This window comes from Pleuronectes platessa, chromosome 13 (assembly GCF_947347685.1).
Source record: "Pleuronectes platessa chromosome 13, fPlePla1.1, whole genome shotgun sequence".
Classification (NCBI taxonomy): domain Eukaryota; kingdom Metazoa; phylum Chordata; class Actinopteri; order Pleuronectiformes; family Pleuronectidae; genus Pleuronectes; species Pleuronectes platessa.
In genome coordinates this window covers 20,010,730-20,032,291 of record NC_070638.1, presented here as the reverse complement: position 1 = coordinate 20,032,291, position 21,562 = coordinate 20,010,730, and the positions used below count along the sequence as shown (strand labels likewise).

At 42.3% G+C, this 21,562-nt stretch overlaps 1 protein-coding gene across 1 annotated transcript in view; it reads right to left on the bottom strand.

Annotated features, from left to right (window-relative positions):
* zswim5 (zinc finger, SWIM-type containing 5) overlaps positions 1 to 16,448 on the bottom strand; it is a 59,154-nt gene extending 42,706 nt beyond the window's left edge. The window contains exon 1 of the mRNA XM_053437801.1: positions 15,926 to 16,448. Within this exon, the coding sequence (XP_053293776.1) occupies positions 15,926 to 16,448 (523 nt within the window). The remainder of the gene's footprint in view (positions 1 to 15,925) is intronic.
* Positions 16,449 to 21,562: the final 5,114 nt, after the last annotated feature.

Below are 21,562 nucleotides of genomic sequence, written 5' to 3'. Positions count from 1 at the left end.
AATCTGCAAGGCTCTGGGATATGCTCCAACTGCAAACAGGCTCCTGCTGAAAACAGGCTGCAATCAGGTACTGTGTGCAGGCAGCCTCCGTGCATTGAGCTGGCTCCATCAACACAATCAGTTGGGGGAAAAAGTATCTTTATAACCACCTATGACGAGTTCCACTGAGTTTCAAACATCTATTGCTTTACCAAAAGTTGTTATCATTGTTAATCCTAATCTTAAACCATAAATCACAAGAAACAGTGGCCCAGTCGACAACACAATCCCCAAATGACGCACTGCAACACAAGGAAAAAGTCAGTTTTTGGCCTTGATGGACAGAGGAAGCAAAGAAAGGAAGGAGGGAGGGATAACACAAAGGACAAAGACGCCAGGTCGAGGCTATGTAGCAGCTCTGACGCTGAGGCTGAGACAGTACACAAGGACGCCAATCAGAGAGAATTATCCAGACAAACCCTCTGCAATCACACTGCCATTCTCCCCCACGGCTAAATCTGTTCACTTTTCTTTTATGCGTTTTATTCTCCTCTTAACCACTCGGAATGAGGACAGGAAAGATGATTGAGTTTTGGACATATTAAAAGATGTGAATTTACCTCAGTTCAACAAGTGAGAAGGCAAAGAGGAGGAGAAGTGGGCATGAACAGGGCCGAGAGCAGATGTTCATGGGTGTTGATGACAAAATACAGGTTTAAATCAGCTCATTTGTGACATTTGTGACACTGCCATCAGAATATAATGACTCTGAACAATGCTATAACAGCAGGAGCAGTCAACGAAGCAATAACATGAAGAGAAAAACAATCTAAGCTTATATATTTGGGTCTTTTATCTTTGGTCTCCTTGCTGTTGCTTTGAAACAGCACCAAGATACCTTTTTCTAATCAATTCCAAAAATCGCTTACATCTCTGTAAACTGTATATCATTGGGTTTTGGACATTTGAAGATTCAAATTTAGACTCTAGGCAGAGGAAACAGGCATTTTTTTTTTACTATATTGGGACATTCATATGGAAAACAACTTACAGATTTATCGATACTGACAATCACACTGCATCAACTCCAAAATAAAAAAAAATTAAATTTGAAAATGCTGTAATTATCATCAATATCAGAAAGTAATTGGATTATTTTTTTTTTTTAATACAAAAACCTTGTTGCATATGCATGTTTGACAGGTTTAGCTGACTGCACTGATGGAAGGACAGTTTGAGCATTAACCAATCAGCAATACTGGGAACCTACAGATTTCTACTCGGTAGTGGAGGAGGAGAAAAACTTGAAAAGTATTTAAGTGCTTTTTGGTGTTAGAAGCAGATGAGATAAGATAGCGTTTAATTGCTTCTTTCATAAGTGCAGCTTTAATCCCATTGTTACAGCAGTGGTGTTTCATCCCTACTGATAACTCACAACACTTTGAACACTGCTTTACGCACACACAGACACGCACACACAGACACGCACACACACACACACACACACACACTATATGTACACACACAAAGATTTCCTCTCTGCTGTCGTGGCAGAAAAAGTGCTTAGTGTGCCACAAGCTCCCCGTTTTGAGGCAAAATTTAACTAGGTGAAAATTAGACTTTAAAATCAAAAAAGAAAAGAATACACAGATCAGGCGTTTGTGTGTTTGAGGGAAGAACAGGAAGTTAAAGAAGGTTTAGGAAAATTTATGATAAGATTGTTGCACTATTTTTTGCATTCAATTCAACCTAATTAACGAACTAATCAATGCCGATCAAGGAAAGGTAAAAAATAAATTAATTTAAATGCAATTTTACTTCAGGTAAATGAAGGTAAACTTAATTTTAGATTTTCAGAATGAAGGAATTTTGAAAACACATACACATCGGGACCGCTGGTTTTACAGGACACAGCAAGACCCCCACGGAATAAACTGCAACGTGGACCCCTGAACACACATAGTGCGATACCCTGTATTCTCTGACACACGCCAATAAACACACACACACACACACACAGCAAAGTAAGTAGGGAATAATTCACAGCCTTAAAGTGGACATTTAGTAACCTATTATGTGCTTCCAGTGATGGACAGTTTACTGGCCTCATCTAAATTGACAGTTTAAGTGGTTTGGGTTCAAGCGTATTGAGGCCATCGAACATAGGTAATGTCTCAAACAGCTGCATTAGCGAGACAGGTTTTTAGCCAGGATCCATTTGCTCATTACGTTATCTGTAAAAAATATATTTACAGCTGTGAAGCCGTCTATCTGCTAATGTGTGTGTCTGTCTGCTCAGCATGCAGCAGAGTTCAGTAACAGACTTTTGGCTAGGGCACTGTCAAGAATAGGAAATTCTTTTAAATAAATGTTGTGCCCTTAACAATGAGACAATGCATCTGTAGGTTTAATCTCAGTTTCTCTTTTTCTTTTATCAATTTTACATTTAAATTATGTACCAAAATGTTGTGTTCAGTTTCTTAAACTATTCCTGACCTGAAGAGGAAAGTTGAGTTTTTCCTTGTCTGTGTTCCATATGAACTAAACCTAGTAATTTTGTGATAAGAGGATGTCTACATGCAGCTTCGATTCCATCTCATGATATTTCCAAGGCTCTTTTCCCATCTGGAAACCTTGCTGTAATCATATGATCCTAAATGGCAATCAAGTAAAGCCCAAATTGTGAAAGAAAAAAATACCACCACAAATAGCTAAAATGCTTGTGGATGGAAATTTTTACAGTAAATTTACTTTGCTAAAAAGTGGCTTTTTAAAAACAACAGTGAGCTAGATGTGCATTTATTTTTTTCTCTACTAAAAAATAAACAAACTTCCTGAATGTAGGACATCAACTATGACTGAAGATGAAATGAGTAAGTGATTTAATTGACATGATAATCCACAGAAAATCATTTTCACTGGTTATTCTAGATTGATCTATATAGTATTAGTTATAGCCACAGCTGTAATGGACACATTACTTTAATGTATCTCTTCTTATTGTATACAGTGAAGGAATACAAACTTATGAATGACACAAAAATTACCCCTGAACTAACTTGACAAATACATTAAATTCAATGTTTCATTGACAAGTTCATCTACGTTGACATAAATTTCTGAATGTCTATTAATGAAACATGTTCTCCTCAAGCCAGCCTTATAACTTTTTAATTAAAACTGAGAAATCTACACCTGCAGTGTCCAGTAGCTTAATATACCTTTAGAATTGACACTGAATGGATACCAGGCTTTTAACAGTGTAATAAAACTGGACAAAGACAGGGACAAAAGTCCACTGCGTCTGTCTGTCTCCTCCATCTTTGTTTGGGTGCAGCGAGAGTACAGCATGCTGGTTGGGGTGAGGAGGGTGTGTGAACAGATGCGCCAGAAAAGGCCACAGAGACACTTAAAGTGGAGGAGGCCAACGTTTGTGTGTGTGCATGCGTGTAAGAGGGTGAGAGGTCTTGACCAGACTTATCCTCACGGCTGTTGACCACATTAATCATGTTGCATAGAGAGGAGTGTGTGTGTGTGTGTGTGTGTGTGTGTGTGTGTGTGGGTGCACTTGACTGCTCCTATCAATTCAATTTCATTCCTTCCTCTGCTCTCTTCTTTTCTCAGGGCAACCCCCTTCCCCCCGCAACAGTGCACAGTGGTAGTCTCTCTCTCTCTCTCTCTCTCTCTCTCTCTCTCTCTCTCTCTCTCTCTCTCTCTCTCTCTCTCTCTCTCTCTCTCTCTCTCTCTCTCTCTCTCTCTCTCTCTCTCTCTCTCTCTCTCTCTCTCTCTCTCTCTCTCTGTATGTGTGTGTTATGGACTGCTGAGAGCCTAATGAGGTCCCACCCTCCTCTTTGGCTTTTTCTGTGACTGTGAGTGTGTGTAAAGGGGGGGGTGGGAGAGCCAGAGGTGACAGGTTCGTTATGTACTTCCCCTCTTCCTTGCGTCACACCTTCTCTCACTCCCACCTTTTCCCCTTTTCCTTCACACCCCCTTCTCCCTCTCTTCTGTCCCCTCCCTTCATCTGTTTTGTCACCCATCCCATCCCTGGCCTGGCCCTTTATCATCCTCGCCTCCTGTCCTCCTCCTCCTCCTCTCTGCAGTCATGTTAACATTCATATGTTGGTGAGACTGCAGCCTAATGGGCCATAGCAGGTTTTCCACTAAAGAAACCCACACAGAGTGCTGTTAATAGCAAGCAGGAGGAGAGAGAAAAAGAAGGGAAGGAGAGAGGCAGGCAGGCAGAGAAGTGAAGAAAGAAGGGGGGCGTTGAGGGAAATAATGTCCAGTAAAGGTACAGGGAGGAGATTCATGTCAACATGCCGAGAAAATTAACAAGTGCTGAGGAGCCATCTTCCTCTCTAAAGTCTGATAGGATGATGGATCTGCCCAACCAGTTGGTCACATGGCTTGTTAGAGGAAGAGGCCATCCAATAGAGCTGTGTGACCCATCAGCCTCTTACTGGACAGATAGGTGAGTCACACTGAGAGGAACGTGGCATGACAAGTACAAAACCTCCTCAAGTCATGATGGCCTCATGTTGATTTCTGGAAATATGTCAGTGATTCATGTTTCGGTAAACCCGCTTAAAAGGCGACTGACCCCTATCCCTTTAAGAGTAGGGGAGTTTTCCTTTCTGAGAAGAAATTAGTGTGTTCAGCTAAGTGACATGTTTCAATCACTGCCAATCAAAGCTGGAGTCATTTGAGCCCAAAGTGAATAAAGATCTATTCACATTGCAGACAAAAGCAGGATGTGACTGTCTGTTAGTTGTGGCACTGATACTCTGTTGACCCAATTTCCAAGTCTCTATATTGGTTGAATATGTATTAGCATGCAATTGTTAAAACAACAAATATTCTTTTTGATTATATTATACATTTTTTACATTTTCTTGCCTCATTTTGAACCTTATTAAACATTAGCAGCTGTAAACAATGCTGTAGAGATAAAGTGGATCTGAATACTTGAGGAAAAGAGACATGGGAGTGGTTGAGATTTCTTTGAACCTATGGGGGCAGGTCACATTTCAGATTCACACAGTGAACGACTCAGAATACTTCAGCCACACAGGAGGCCCTGCTCCATTTGCTAATGCACACTGACAGTGTGAATCACCATAATAGGGGACTTGGTTGCTAAGTGATATAATTATTCGTACTTTTCGCACTAAGTGCTTCCTTTAAAGCCTTATCCACACATTTGGGGAAAGGGATTGATAGAGAGAAAGAGGACGACAAAATTAACAGAATGACCAGGGACCGACGAACCATCGCAATTAGCAACGGTCCAATCACTTGAATAGGTCAGCGCTGACAAATTACAAATTAAATGTTAAAGCCAGGAATGCAGGTTGGGAAAAATGAATGGTTTTTCATTTGAAAGGACCATGAGACAGCCATGAAGAGATGGCCATGACAAAACTGAGTTGCACATGTGCAGAACGGAAAAGGACACGCAGCACGGTTGTTGACTCTCATTTCCTGAGATCAAAGTCGACCAAATGTATAGAAATAGTTTCTAATCCAGGCATAATGGATATTTCACACACGATGGACTCCTATGGGCCCTCGTCTGTCTTGTTGGTAATAATAGCGCTGTTATCGTGAGGGCCTGTGAGTGCTGCAGAGATGAGGGAAGCACGTAGGACACAGTCACTCACTGTAATACACAACCATGTGTCGACTCAAAGAGAAGAGTGAGGGGGGGGGGGGGGGGAATAAGGAGCGATGAATATCTGTCTGTGATCTCTGTGATCTACGACTGGTCATTTCAAGTTGAGATGGGCAACAGACTAATGCAGCAAATTCACTGCATTCAAAGGAACAATGGAAATCATCAGCATAGAGATCAAGAAATGGGCAGGACTGGAGAGCACAAAGCAGGGCATTATGGGAACAGAAAGAAAAGGAATTTCAATTAGAAGTGACACGGAGTAGAGCACCATGTTCAAGATGCCACAAATGTAGATCAAGGAAAGATGATCACATTATTTTGAGTTTTTTTAAAGTGGCTGCTTTCAATTGGCTGCCATGCACAGTGTTATGGTTTCATGCCGGGTACAACTGTAATGTGTACAATGTCACAGCCTTCACAGTACAGTACCCCCAAACTGGTTCTACTGGTATCTGCCACACAGATCAAGCTAAGTTCCCACTGCAGACAACGCTGTGCAGTGTTAAAGGTCAAATTTAATCTAATTGGTTCTGAGAATCCCTGATCTTTTCAATGCTATGCTCTAGTCTCTGTATCTGATCTCTTACTGCTCTCATAGCACACAAGAAAGACAGGAAGCGTCGCAAAGCAGAAACAATTTAAAAAAGAGATCAAACCTGTGGTGTAGCAAGTCAAGCAAAAAAATTGCATAGATTACAACCAAACTGAAGTGTTCTGTCTCATAAAGGATCTGATGTTGCCTGTTTGTATTCATCTTGTCATTTACTGCACATTTTTGGAGACAGCAGGCTATTGTTGATATCAGTCGTATCCATCATTACTGTCATTCTCGTGGTTTGCTGTTCCCATTTACATTACGGCACCTTGATGTTTTCAGATCTATGCAATTTAGGCAGAGGGCCGCAAGCATCGGGGGCAGTTAAGACAGGTCAGGTACTTGATTTGTATCTCACAGAACTCTGTTGGATTATGCTGAGCATATTCTTAATGGAATAATTAAGATTTTTGTAAAATACGTTTATTCAGTTTCTTGCTGAATGATAAGACGATTACCAGTCTCATCGGCTAATATGAATCAGCAGCCAGTTAGCTAAGCATAAAGACAGAAAAAATTGGGAAATAGCTAGTTCTGCACAAGTTTAAAAAGTATGCCTGCCAGCAACTCTGCTTGTTTCTAATTAACGTCTTTGTGAAGGTTTCTGGTACTGAGTGGACTTTGCACACAGCCTTGTTTCCAGTTTTTAGGCTTTGTTGGGATAAGCTATTGACCTGCTGGCTTTAGCTTTATATTTATCATATCCGCAACCCAATAGAGATATCACTGCTGGAACCTCATGTCAAAAAGTGAACTATCCCTTTAAGTTTGAAGGCGCCTCCAAAAGTTATTCTTGAATGAGTTATATCCAAACATCAAGAAATCAAGATTTCAGAGATTAGTAGAATAAGGATGCTGTTTTGTTCTTCTTCTTCTTTCACCAGTTTAAAAAAAAAGGAGAGGGAAACTGGTTTGGGCGGGTCAATAAAATGACGGAAGCTTAAGGTTTTTCGTATGGGTTGGAATTGTGCTTTGTCAAAGACTAAAGGCCGGCGCATGCTTCTGCTTTTTCACGGGCCCGCAAGCGCAAGAGCCCTTCCGGGCCCCTTACGTGCTTATGTATCTCTTCTTACGTGCTTACGTGCGTCGCCCAATTTTTCTAACTATACGACAAAGCGACGCGAGCCTCACGCAGCCCGCAAGGCTTGTGATTGGTCTGCCTACTACATCCCGTCCGGAGTCTAGTTTCCGGTTTCATGCCCCATAATACCGGCAGAAATCACGGAAGATTTAGGAGAAAGAATATGGACCAAATAGAAGAGCACTTGGCAGAAGAGATCCAGTAGTCTGATCGCTTGTATGACCCGTCACTGACTGGCGGATTTGTCCGCCAGAAAAAGGCTACGAGGAGCCGCAGTGGCTATGTAAATAAACAATCGACGAAGAAGAAAGAAGGCGTCTCTAAGGTCGTCTTCGACAAAATACATTACTCCGCCTCGTGTTCTGGGGGGGAATTGCGGTATAAGACGCGCAGCGCTTGGGGAAGGTTGGGGAAGCATGAGTGACAAAGAGTCCTGCGACACAGCTGCGTGAAACGCCGCCGACGCAGTTGCAGAAGCATGCGCCGGCCTTTAGGCTTTAACTTCCTCAGGTTCAAGACAATTACTTCATCTTTGGCATGACTAGTTAGGCTTAGGTTGGTGCATGTCCAAATTCACCTCATGAATCCCATCGTTTACAAATTCTTGGTCTACCCCCAAGAGGTTTTCATTTTTAACAATGCTACCTGTCACTGCTTTCCTCCCCCATGTAAGTCATCCTGGATATCCCCTCCTGCCATGTTCCACACCCCAGGCATTGCTTCTATTTGTATGAAAATACGTAATTTCATCTCATGTGGGTTAGGATATTATTTTACATGAAGAAGTAGTCTGCAAAATATAGTATTTCCTCTCTATCAAAGAGCCCTGACAGTGATGAGGCGGACAGAGTTTGATTTGTGTCTGTTTTGCATTTAAAATACCCATCTCCTCTCTGTGTAGGTCCAGTTCTGTGTTTTCTACCCGACGTTTGTTAAGCAATCACAACCAAACAAGGCCACGATAGTTCAGTGTGCAGGCCTCAGCCTTCTCTTTTAAGTCTTGCCTCTCCCAGAGACACAGACAGGGCCAAATGTGTTCCATGGAAAATACACACACGGGCCAATAAAAGACAGGTGTGGAACAGTGTAATAACTGAATACAGCCGGTTGTCAGCTTCAAAAGCTAAAAGGACAAGGCCAACATTGATCTCTGCTGATAACCGAACACCCACCGCCCAAGGTAAAAGCACTAAAGGTGGTACATACACAGGACAGGGAAGACAGTTGTTAAAAAAAGGGGTGTTTACTCTCCTTTTATTTTGTTGAGGGATGACACTGAGCAAACAGCATTAACAGCAAAGGATGCCATTTTTTCCCCCCACAAAACAAGCCCAGAGTGGAAGTGGCCTGGCTGGAAATCACAGCAAAAATGTCGCTCAAACACCTGAGACCAGGTTAAGACAAAACGCATATGAGGACAAAGAGTGAAATGAAATAAAAGCTTGAGATGCTGAAGGATACAGAGTCTTGAGAAGGCTAACTGTTAGTTATTGTGTATATGTTTTGTAATTAGTGGTTTCTACTTTCTACATTGACAACAGTGTTGATACTGATGAGTTCTTTGGTGATGTTAGAGTACAACTAATCATTTTCTGTTCTCTCTCGCTGGTTTTGATGAAGTGTCTTGATGGCAGAACACGTGAAAACAGCTTGAGCAGTTTGGCACACAAAGTATATCAGAATCAGCGCAAATCGAGGGGAGGTCACATCACCATCACTGGACACAAGCATAAGAAACAAGCCTGAAAAAGAAGATTCCTATTCTTCTCCCAACATGCAAATGTAACATAGAGATCGTGGCGTCACTATCTGGAGGGGGAAACACTCGAACAACCACCTCTGATTAACGATTTTATTATAATCAGTCGTCACGCGCGCTCTCTCTCACATGCATGTGAACAGGTGCCTCTCCTCTTGATGAATGCAACAACAGAGCATCTTCCTAATGGCCTCGTCTTTCACGAGCCTCTCCAAGAGCTAATAAGAGTGTGGGGACGATTTGTTTTAGCGATTTTCTCTTTTCAAGTGTGACGGGCGTGGAATTCATTACACTGATTAAATATTGTCTGTCTGTGCTGTGTGCTGGGGAAGGGCTGGGGATGGACTTTGTGTGTGTGTGTATGAATGCGTGTGTGCGCTAAGTGGCTAAAGTTTAGTCTCAGAATGGATTGTGCTGTGAATATACATAGACAAAAAGATATATATGAACCAATACACATAGGTAGCTATACCTCAGAAGTGAAGGTTAAAGCACTTACAAGTTGACAATGTATCATTTCTTTACATGGAAGCAATGATGTGCATAAAAGTCACAACAGCTTTTTCCTCGAGCACTTCATTAAACCAAGTCAGAAATGTGGTTTGAAACAAAAACAAGAAGGCAAAGATCCAAATTGCATTCATTAAATTTAACAGGTTAAAATATAATGTCAAATGTACTGAACAGTAATGGCCGGGTGCAAATCTCCACCTAGGTCAATTCAAATATTATATCCTGAGAAGGGGTAGCAAATTCATGTATCGTTCTCTGAATAGGAAATTACCTCTCTAAATGAGATATTGGTCATATAGCACAGCCCTTATAGACAAATATAATTATGAAATTACTAAATATTGAACCAAAGAGCAATACCATTCATATACAGTATAATCAGCCAACTCATATGGAGGTCTGACGTGTGGAATTTAGTTTCTCAGAAGAACATGAGCCAACATCCTATCGGTGTGGTAACAGCACAGAGGCTCACCCTAAGAGCACTGCTTTCAACTGTCTGACCTCTTTCTCAGTCAGTATCAATGACTGACTCTTTCCATCATCCCCCCTCGTTCCTCTCGTCAAAACCACTCACACTTCCTCAACTGGCTACAGTCTAATGACGAGAGGGCAGCAGGAGCGTAAAGAGGGAAAAAAACTCGAAGATCTGTCTTTGGCCGACTAACAGCCCTTTACTATGCAGTAGCCTACAGAGAGAAATGATTTAAGTGCTAGCCATCTTCGAGTGATGTATGCTAAAGAGGCATAAAGGGGGAATGCGTGTGAAGAGCATAAAAGGGGTTGAAACATAAATAACAGACATGGAGCTACATAAAGAGATACGTGAATGAGTGAAAAGCAGATAAAGGAATGAGAGAAAGAAAAACAAAGATGACACAGTAGATGTAAGAGCAGGAGAGCATCAGGATATGAGAACTGAGAGGTGTACTCAGCCCTGAGAGAAGAAAAGCTGGGAGTTGAAGCAAGCGGGGGGATGAGCTCACCACCACCTTCTGTCTTTTACCGTAATGCTCGTGAGCAACTGATGAGTGGATTTACACCAGAGGCTCACAAGTTTTTCCACAACAAGGAACCCCCCCCCCCCCCCCCCCCCCCCCCACCCCCAACCCTTCTACCAGGAAATTACATGTGAGGATATCCTGGTAAGACCAGCCACCAAGGCCTCCAGACACACACACACATTCATCAAACAAAAACAAAAATCATTCCCAAATGAATACCTTAACTCCCCTCCCACATTCTTACACTAAATGATTCATGCATTAATGAGACTAATCAATAATGAAATATTCGCTAGCTGCGACGCTTTACTGTATATATTAAATCAAATGAATTGGTTAAGCTCTTCCAAATGATTGCCTGCTTCTTGCCCAATCATTTGCAAGGGAAATCATTTTCATTATTTCCGCTAACATTGTGCTAAATCTATTGTGGAATTAAACACTGGGCGCTGCATGAAATTTCCAGATGCAACACCTTTTAATATTAAAATACACTTTTAACATTCTACATTGGGTACTTGGCAGTTTTGGTGCACAAGAGATATTTCCCCCAGTGCAGAAAAGTGCCTCTGACTAAAGAACTAATTTCGGGACCTGAGACGTTCGCAGTAAAGAAGCATCACAGAAGTGTGTGTTTTCCGCCCACGGCCCGACTCTAACATACAGTTTAATCCCGTTCAACTTTGCTGCCTCGCTTTGTCACTGGTGCTTCAAGAGACGTCGGGGACCCATTACAGCTTTATGTAACATCGACGGAGACGGAGAACGTACACACACATACACGCAGATCCCTCCCACACACACACACACCTCTTTCTGTGAACAAGGGGTTTTCTACAGCTGGGTAACAAAGCATGACCCAATAATCCCAAAGCTTGACTCAAAGCTAAAGAACCCCCCCACCACTCCTCTTCCCTCCCTCCTCTTATATCCCTTCCTCCCACTCTCTGAGGACTTCATAAGGCTCTGGCAAAGTGGGCACACGTGTGTGTATGTGGCGTGTACGAGAAGGGGGGGGGGGTTACACATACAAGCACGCTTAGCTTTGATTATTCTAATTATGACTCGGAGCGAGGAGTAGATTATTATGAACACATGGGCAGACGAGTTGTTGATGAGCTCACGTCCCTTCAGTTCCTCTATGTTACTGTTACAAGAGGCCTTTACTGGTAATGTACAGGGGTGGAGGCCGGCTGAGGGACAATAAGTCCTCAAATCCTTTTTTAACTGCTAAAACACATAGACGTCCTCGATGGAAAATATTATAAATTTGTAATCAAATTAATTTCTTCTCATGAATCACTTCATTATTACCCAATACCATAAAGGCGTGAGAGACCGTATTGTGTGTCTATTCCATTTTGTCCTGTACATATGACGTGACTTGACAAATTTGATTTTGTCTTGCTTAAACCTTTTTTCCTCCATTGTGGCAACAGAAGGCAACAGTTGTCCCCCTCCTTCCACAGACCCTATAGTCGGGTCTTAAACTTCCCGTGACCCGGACTCTGCATTTAGTGCTGCAGAGTAGAAAAGCAGATCACAGTCTCCCCCCATCACCACCACCACCATATCCCATTAGTAATTACCTGAAAAAACAAGAGCAATTCCAGATCTGCCTCTAGGCAACACCGTTAAAGTGGGACAAAAACAAGTCTAAAGATGAGTTTTACGGGAACAGGAGCGCATGCTGGGCTTGTGATGGCTGTGAGGAATAATACAAAAAATGACATCTTATGATAGCCTAGCTCGTGATCTAATCACTTCAGTGTCTTCAGTGTTTCTGGCTCTTTCTTGCATCATAGTTGTGTAATTTTGATTTCTCATTAAGTCCAATGTGCCTGAAAACTTTGGGTATCTGTAGACCTTAAGAATACCAGTGGAAAAACGTGGTTTTAACTCCCTTAAAGGTCAACACAAACCAGAGCTGAATAACAACTCAGACAACACAACTCAATTTGACACCGAGGCTACATCAACATTAATACCATTAGAGTAGTAGCCTGAAACGCATTAGCTCTGCTACAGATACACCTGGCATCCACACTACTCTGGAGTTTAAGACTTAATAAAACAGAGATGTTTGGAAATGATGATGATGATGAAGACAATGATAACTGCTCGTTTATTGGGTCTTTTCAGTCATGACGTAGCCTGTGCTGCTCCTTCCAAAAGACAACACCCAGCATTAGCCTTGGCTACCAGTTAGCCATCATTAGCACGCACATTCCCAGTGTGTGTGAGTGGTCAATTGATATGTGTTTGGCGTCTATTATGAACAAGTGATTAAAACTGATATGGAGCCAAAACACTGGTGTGGACAGAGATGATTTTATTAAGAAAATGCGATTTTCAAACAAAAACGAAGTAGCATGGATGTAGCGTTAAGCAGATTGACAATGACTCTGTCCTAAATTATACAAATCCAGCAAAAGAACAGCTGTTTGCAGGCCTAACTTAATAGGGACGCACACCACAAGGTTCAAAAGTTTAACACCAGATTTTCAGTCTGCAACTCCCATAGATGCCATATTTTAAACTATGCCTCACCGTGCATGTGTCAGCATGCAGCCCAGTCTCATTCCTAATCGCTCCCTGGCAAGTTCCTATTACAGAGTACATGAGGCACGTCCATCCCCCTTTCTTAAGAACAAGCACTGCCACTATTTTAAGTGGTGATTATATTATGCCATGTCAGGTGAAAGCAATCTTAAGACTGTAATTTACAGGTGTGGAACACGATCCGTAATGAGTGCATTGTGTATAGGCGCCGCGCTTGGTTGCTCAACCTATCTGAAGCCAGCTCTGAAAAGAAAGAAAGAGGGGACGAACGAATGGAGAAAGAAAAAAATAATTGTTCTCCTGATAAGCCAGTCAGTAAACCTGACAAAGTAAACTAGTTCCCATGGTCCACAAAGTGAAGAACAAGCCAAATCTTATCCTGGTGTCACACAGCTATGTGGCCCGTCCTGTGTTTTGTTGACAGATAAACAGGACCATGTGCCTTGCCTGCTATGACTGACCTTGGGGGGAGAGCATTGTAACCAGAGGAGTTTGCTCACAAATGTATACCTTGTTTAAATGTCCATACCATTTATATTTTAACTGAAACCACTGGATATAGCGTCCAAAATCACAACGTATACAAGTGGTGGTTCTGCTGACTTTATAGCCATTTCTTTTAATACAGCAGCATTAACAGATTAATTCCCTGGATCTACTAATCTGATTCCACCTTATGTAGGAGTAGTAAAATCACATGTTTTCGTTGTAGTGGCAAAAAGCAGTTCACCTCTGCTGACTTCTTCAAGCACCCTTCCCTCAAGCCTTTGCATACTGTGCAAATGTAAAAGGCCTTGTGGCATTGGACAGGAAACAAAAGAGTCGAGGCATATTTGACTTTTTAAGCTTCTTGTTCTTGCAAATCAACTCCCTCCCCAATTTACACCCTCCCAACAGCCAAACAACAAGGGTCTCACTTAATGATGTGTAGTGTGTAGCATTCTGTCTTGAGTTCAAAAAGCTAGTGTTGTTCTTGCTTCCATTCTTCATTAAAGGAGTTTATCACCAAGATGGGAAACTTTTGGTGAGTTCATGGATCAGAGTGACACGGAGAACATTCATTGAATAGCTCAGACTTTTAATTATTTTTATTCAAACCCACTTTTTAAACCATTGATCAGATGATTAGGGTCAACATGTGAACCAGCCACTATATGTCACGATCAAGTAATTTCCTCCAATCCTTCATGTTAGATTTTTCACTTATTTGCTTATTGATTAACACACAACCTCAACTTCCTCTCAACCATTTGCCTACCGTGCAAATGCACGGCCTGGTGGCAATAGGCACAAAACAACCTCAGCATGTTTGACTTTTTTAACTTCTTCTCCTTGCATACCAACTCCCCCCACTCAAAATAAAAAAAACTTTATCACCAGATTTCACTCTCATAATCACATGTCTCACATTTCGTTCGAGGTACATGGGGGAGGAATCGATGAGCATTTATGAGATGCAATTACATAGAGCAGTCAGAGCAGCAGCAGCCGACCCCCCTTCTGTGTCTGCTACACTGGAGCAACATGAAACCCCCCAGACAAGCTCCAGTGGCTCTCGCACCATATGGCCGCAGAGAAATACTGCCAGTAGCCATAAAAGACCGGGTTTTTTTCTTCTTTTAAACTATCCATCGGTTTCATCTCATCAATTTCCCTGGTGTCTGGGCTCATTGGGTGACTGTGTGGAGCGCAGGGGATGAAACTAATGAGAGTGAATGGCAGAGGGAGCTTTGCGGAATGGCCCTTTGTTTAGAAACAGCCTCTCTCTCTATCTGTGTGTGTGTGTGTGTGCGTGTGTGTGTCTCTGCAGCGCTGGAAATGCGAGACGCTTATCGATCATTTTCGACTGGAAGCCTTTTGTGTTGAGAGGCTGCGGACAAACACCCAGCGATGTATACACAGTTTTTATGTGTATCACTTTAAAAATTAAAAAAGCCCACATCAAACAGTCCCGGACGTGTGTTTGTAGGAGCTGCGCTCTTTGTCCGGTCCGAGCAGCAAATAAACAAAAAAAACTGTGGGGGGATTTTTCTCTCGGATTAACGCTGGATTAATCATAATAAGAGACCCAATAACCGCCTTTGTCTCCTGCTTAAGCCCCCGTCAACCGACTGGGACCCGAGAATAAACGACTTTTTCTCCGCATAAACAAAAATAAAGCCCGGACGCCACAACGCTGGCTCTTTTGAATCCGCGTCTGTCATAGCCCACCTCCTCCTCCTGTGCCGGGCGCGCAGTTCCAGCCAGCCCCGGCCAAGGAGCTCCGGGGTGGTGGTGCGCGAAACATGGCTTCTTGTGTTTCAAAAACAAACAAAACAGAACCCAATTTATAAAGCGAGCGAATCGAAGGTAGCACCGGGGAGAGACGCAGGAGCCAGCGGCAGAGCTCCGGATCCACAATGCGAAGAAGCCCTTTAATTTTTAAACAGCATCTGGTCGCGGCTAAGCTAACAACCTCATCTCCGCTTCCCGTTTCAGCCAGACCGAGGAGCGGAGAGAAAAATTAAAATCGCAATTCGACAACAAATGTCTCCACATAAGTTAAACTGAAATAAAAGAGCCACAGAGAAGCGAGTGTAGTTTCATTTGCGCTGAAAACCGACGCTTTACATACTTTCCACGTTAGCAGGGAAACTTCCATCAATCATCCCCCGAATAGATCCAGCAGCCCCGGCGGTGACACTCGGGGACAGTCCGTGGTGCTTGTGCTGAATAAACCCACAGCTACGCCTCAGTTACAGTAAAATATTCCACTTACCAACTTGTAAAACGTTTTCCACACAGCCGGTCTCCAGCAGCCGGATACCGCGGCGGAATGGCAGTCCGTCTCCGGTTCCCAGCGCTCCGGCTGCCCCCGCCGTAGCTGCCGTACCGGCGGCGGATCCTCCACCAGCAGCGGCGGTCGTAGCTCCGGAGCCGGCACTCGCAGCGCCGCCAGTAGCCGCCACCGGACCCTCCTCGCCGGCCACACGGCACTGAAACGACGAGTACATGCATATCTCCTTTTCGTTGCGGGGAAAGGACCAGTAGACGATGCGGCGCTGGACGGGCTCCGGGATCCGCTCGAAGCGCTCCTCAACTCTCTCGAAGGCCCACTTCTCCGCTACCGCCTTCGCGGCGCAGTCCAGCAGGGACTCCGGGGAACGATACCGGGAGCTGGGCATGCTGTGGCCGGGCCCCGGCCCGGGACCCCGCGGTGCAGGGCGCAGGCAGGGTCGCTTGCTGGCCGGTGGTAAGGAAAAGAGGGGATGAGGCGGCTGTTCTCTGCGTCCTTCCGCCATGGCGAGCCGATCAACACTGAGCAGGCGGACTGTGAGCGGACACGGAGCAGCAGCAGGAAGACACACACACACACACACACACACACACACACACACACACACACATACATATACACACACACACACACATACATATACACACACACACACGCAAGCGCATGCACACATACAGCCAACCTGTGTCAAACTAATAATGGAGACTTCCGACTGAGATTTCAAAATAAAACTCGTTATTACAAGTTTATCGAGCTTTTTCAATAAACATCAAAACAACAACATATTTCAGTCGGAATGGTTTTGACATGGAATTATATACTCTGTTTACCCAAATTTCCCACAAGATGTGAAAGTTGCAATTTCATTATTGCAATCAATTTATTAAATCATTTGTTACAAGATTGTTAAGTGAAAATTAACCAGACGTTTTCATATATAACCTATAATATCAAAATTATGAATGCTTAAAGGATGGTTATCTGAAGATTAGATAAGATAAAATAAGATTTAGTAAGAGCATCTTTGCAGACCCAAAAGTGTCATCTTTAATTCCCTTTTTTTTGTTTATATAAAAGACCAAAACCCAATTCCCAAAGTCCACAATAGCTGTTGATTGTGTTTCTGTCAGTGCACTAAATAATTCATCAGTTTAGTTGTAATCAATCTGAATGAATTCCAGGATAATGCGAGCTGGCCACGCTGAATAGTGTTGCTTAGCGATCCAGTACAGGAGCCCAGCAGCCCTTAGATTGGACTGGACTCCCTGTGGCTTTATAGTACAGGATTTTAACCAGAATAGACTACACAGACAAGAGCTGTTCCAGAGCAAAGAGTAGTTTTTATGAGGTTTTTCAAATTCTACCTATACTACAGGCCATATACATGGCGAGGCCACTTAATTGAATGACAACTTACTTAATAAACGAAATAAATCCAACTCTAGTTGTGGCGTTATTTAGATTTAATTTTCACTTTTTAAAATAAAAAGTAAGTAAAACAAGACTAAATGCAAAAATAATGACATTCCCATCTCTTTTCAGATCTATTCAGGAGTGAACACAAGTGGAAGTGCTATTCGTTATGACAGCGAGATGAGACAGTGCCACAGTTTGTTTTAAATTAGTGACGTCTCACATGATGCATTGTGGGGGGAAACTATTTTAATTACATAAATAGAGTAAAACAATAGAGAAAAATAGGTATTCAAGGAAGTTCATGGATCAATGTGACTGTTAATACATTTTTAAAATAGCTTCGACCTTGAACTTGTCACACCCTCTTTCTTTTAACCATTTTTCCAACACCCACTGATCAGATACTGTCAGAACATGAGCCAGCTACTATAGGTCACAAACCTAGATTCAACAAAGCTATTTCCAATAAATCATTTTAGTCATCTTAATCAATTCTGACAACAATCAGGTATCGCTGCTCATTGATTTACATACAATCTCAACTTCTTGACACACTCGACAATATAACACCTAACGCATAACTCAACAATGCCACACCCATTTTGGATGTGGGTTTTGTATTGGTCTGGACCTGAAGATAATGTTTTGCATTGTGAAAAGTCAGCCCTCTCCACGGTTGCAGCTATATTTATCTACTGTTGTAGCATGGGCCTGCTCTGCTGCTCTTGCCCCTGCTGGCACCATCTTCATGTGGCACCACTACCATTGTCTTCTCACAGCCTGTTTGGAGCATAAAGTAAATTGTATCAATGATTAATTAGACTTGAGTCCCGAAGCATTTGCCAGCGGATAAAAAGTGTTTTTCAGACAAACAGTGCTCCCATTCTTTGTTAACTGTTTTTATTTAGTAATGTCTTTTATTCATTTAAGATGAACTATATTCAAATACAAAAATATACATCTCATGCTTAATGTGTAACATGTTCAGCAGTCGTTGCTTCGTCGAAATGAATGAGTAGGTAATAGCAGGACTTTTATTTTAAAAGTCAAATCTTTCCATTTCCTGTCTCTGTGGCTATATGTCTGTTTGACTTGCCATGGCTGAGCAGGCAGAGCCAGCATAGAGTTGAGAGAGCGAGAGAGTCATTAAATTGTTGGTAGGTGGAGGATTTTACACATCACTAACCAACACAATAACAAAACACTCCAGTCTCCAATCACCATGGCACTACAGCTCCTATGTTTCTCTACCATGTTCAAGCATGCTTTATGTTTACATGTCAACCGGTATAAGATAAACAATCATTGTAAATATCAATTAAAACTAATAAGCCAACAAATACTCCTGATGCTGCCCTCCTTTCATTTTCTTCTTGCTGTTAATCACTCACTCGCTCCTTCCCTCTTCCTCTTGACGTGACAGCAAGGTCCTTGATGTGTGAATTTCCTACTGATGCAGATAACAACCCTAGCCTCTCCCCGCGAATAGCAAAGTCACTGTTTTGCTAATTAAATTCACACCATCACGTGTCCTGTAAATATCAGTCCCCCCCCCTCGTCGGAGAATACACATTTGGTGGAGTGGGTGCAGCACTGCAGTCTGTTTCCCACAGCAGGCCACAGGGAGGGTTTGGAGCCAACTGTCAACTTAGCAGTTTGGCTAAGGCTTATTTCACAAGGAGACTGAGCCTTCTGCTTATATATTAGAATCTACACTTAAAGCCTCTCAAAGTAATTGTGCATTATTGTGGAGCACAAATCCACAACGAAAGTCACTCATAGTAAGTTTTAAATGTGCAAACAGTTAAAAGTAATCCTGTTGCTGTTTATCGCTTTTTGTAACTATAAAGATATTGTGGAAAAAGAGTAAAAGGTAGGGTATAATCAAGAAGAACCACACTTTACATTGTTTGGATGAGATTTTTAAAATCATCATTATCGTTTTTATCAAACTGACAAACTTTGCTGTAGATCTAATAGTAAAGGTCCAACAGTATGGAGTCAATAAATCTTACCAAAGGAGCTTGATTGTCATACATGCACAAACTTGACAGTTATGACTGAGCTGTGAAATGAGAGGCTGATAAATTCACAGTTTAAGAATATTGTATTCGTTCTCTGCATCACTGAGTCCTTTACCTTTGCACCACCGGCTGCTAAGCTGTGATTTGATCATTTGCCAACACACGTGCTGCAGATCTTTCTAAAACAATAGATTTTAGAGCGTGCTGCTGGATAAATGGTATAATCCTGTCAAGCTGTCCACTCTTGCGGCCACACTCCATCCACACGATTATATGTTTGGTTACCTTCTTAAACTGTGTTCAACAGTGCGCCAACTGCAGGTTTGCCTTGTCTGCCAAACTGCTTTACACATTGTGCTGAGGAGTTATTAATATAATATAGTGTTTGTGTATTTTCATCTGTATTTGTGATAGAGAGAGATGATTGTGGTGATCAGAGGGAGCTGCAATGCCCAGAGTTATCAAACTAAGGGTGGGGCCATCAGTGTCCCCGAAAGTCTCAGTTTCAAGGGCTCTAAAACTCTATAGTATTGTTGATACCTGGTGTAAACCGAGCAAAAGTGATGCATTTTAATAGAAAACGTATTAGTGTGGTTGTACAAACTTCACTTAATTAATGATTTAAATGATACAGTAGTACCATACTATGTTAAGTTATAATCAATGACTAAAGCGTTTTTTAACTTTTCATCTGACTGTTTTAAGCTGTGTTAAGACATGTGGAGAAAGTCTGGATCCAACTCTCCAGAGATCCTCCGTAGGACATGTCGGAAAATGACTGTTGGCAAGTTGTTTTATTGGAAGTTACTGTTGCTTGGGAAGACTGGCGAGAGGAGGGCCATGAGTGCAAGACAGCAAAATATATCTAGAGCTGATTGACAAATTTGGATGGCATGAATGGAAGACCTGCTGCGAGCCCACTGGTGTAGGAGATAGGACACAGGCCACGATCACTAAAGTGAAGGTGTCTGATGACCAATCACTCAAAACACCCCACAACCTTGGGTTTGTCACTGGTGATGTGTCCAACTTGCAACAATTGACATTAAGTTCCACAGACAGATTTCTGGAATTAGAGGATAGATTCAAATTAATAGTTGACCATCATCCACCAAGAACAATCTCTTGCAGATGTATTGTTGGCCTCGATGCTAACAGACGGTTACAGCTTTGATGGATGCACTGGATAGGCTTCTATTCGCTGCAGACTCTTTGACATGTCCTTGTAGGAAAAGGTGTTACTGATAACAATGACAATGGCTCTATTCAGTTCATGTATCCCAGTAAGAAATTACTGTGTGACAGTAAGCCCTGTAGTTGATTGGAACTCTCGCTACTGTGTCTGTTGTGAATCCGAATGGTGAGCCGATCATTGGCTTGCACCAGTACTTTTGTTGTCTGGTGGCTTTTTCAGTGAGCTGCATTCAAACATTCAAAAAACATGGGGAATTAATGAATCTAATGGCCATGTGATAAAACCACAACACAAAAAGATCAGTTTTGCACAAAGCACCCTTTATCACTTAGCTTGTTTGTGTTACGCAAAGGAAAGGGAACAATCGCCTGGGAACATATTGATCATTTAGGTGAGTGTGCCAATGGCGCAATCAGGATACGTCCTAGACTGTCTGACTGGGGTCTGATGCTCTTTGGGTGAAAAAAAAGTTACCTATGTTGTCGGGTCTGTCAGGATGAGGTGTGAAGGTTGTTCCAAAAATGCAGAACCAAAGTTCAGATAGCCAAACAAAAGGTATTTAATTAAACAAAGGGTCTTGCAGAAAACAATGTTCAAACGCAAAGTCAATAAAATACACAAACCAAAAAAACTGGGAACCAGAAAAGACAATAAAAAGGGAACAAGGTGACAAACTCTGTAGCGAAAGATGGGGAGGAGTGCATGACATAGCGAGTGAGAGGCAACGTTCTGACTAAGTCAAAGGGAAGAGCAGAGACATGCATGTATGAACACAGGTGAAACACATGAGGAACAGGTGCAGTCAAATCATAGGGGCGTGAAAAGGGACAAAGACAGGAAGTTAAGTTACAGACCCACAAGGAGCATCAATACAAAATAAAACAGGAAGAAGAGAACTCAGGGGGAAAACAACCAAACACAAACACAAAACCCAAACACAAGGAACACAGGTAAGAGTCAATGAAAAAAATGAGACCCTAAACA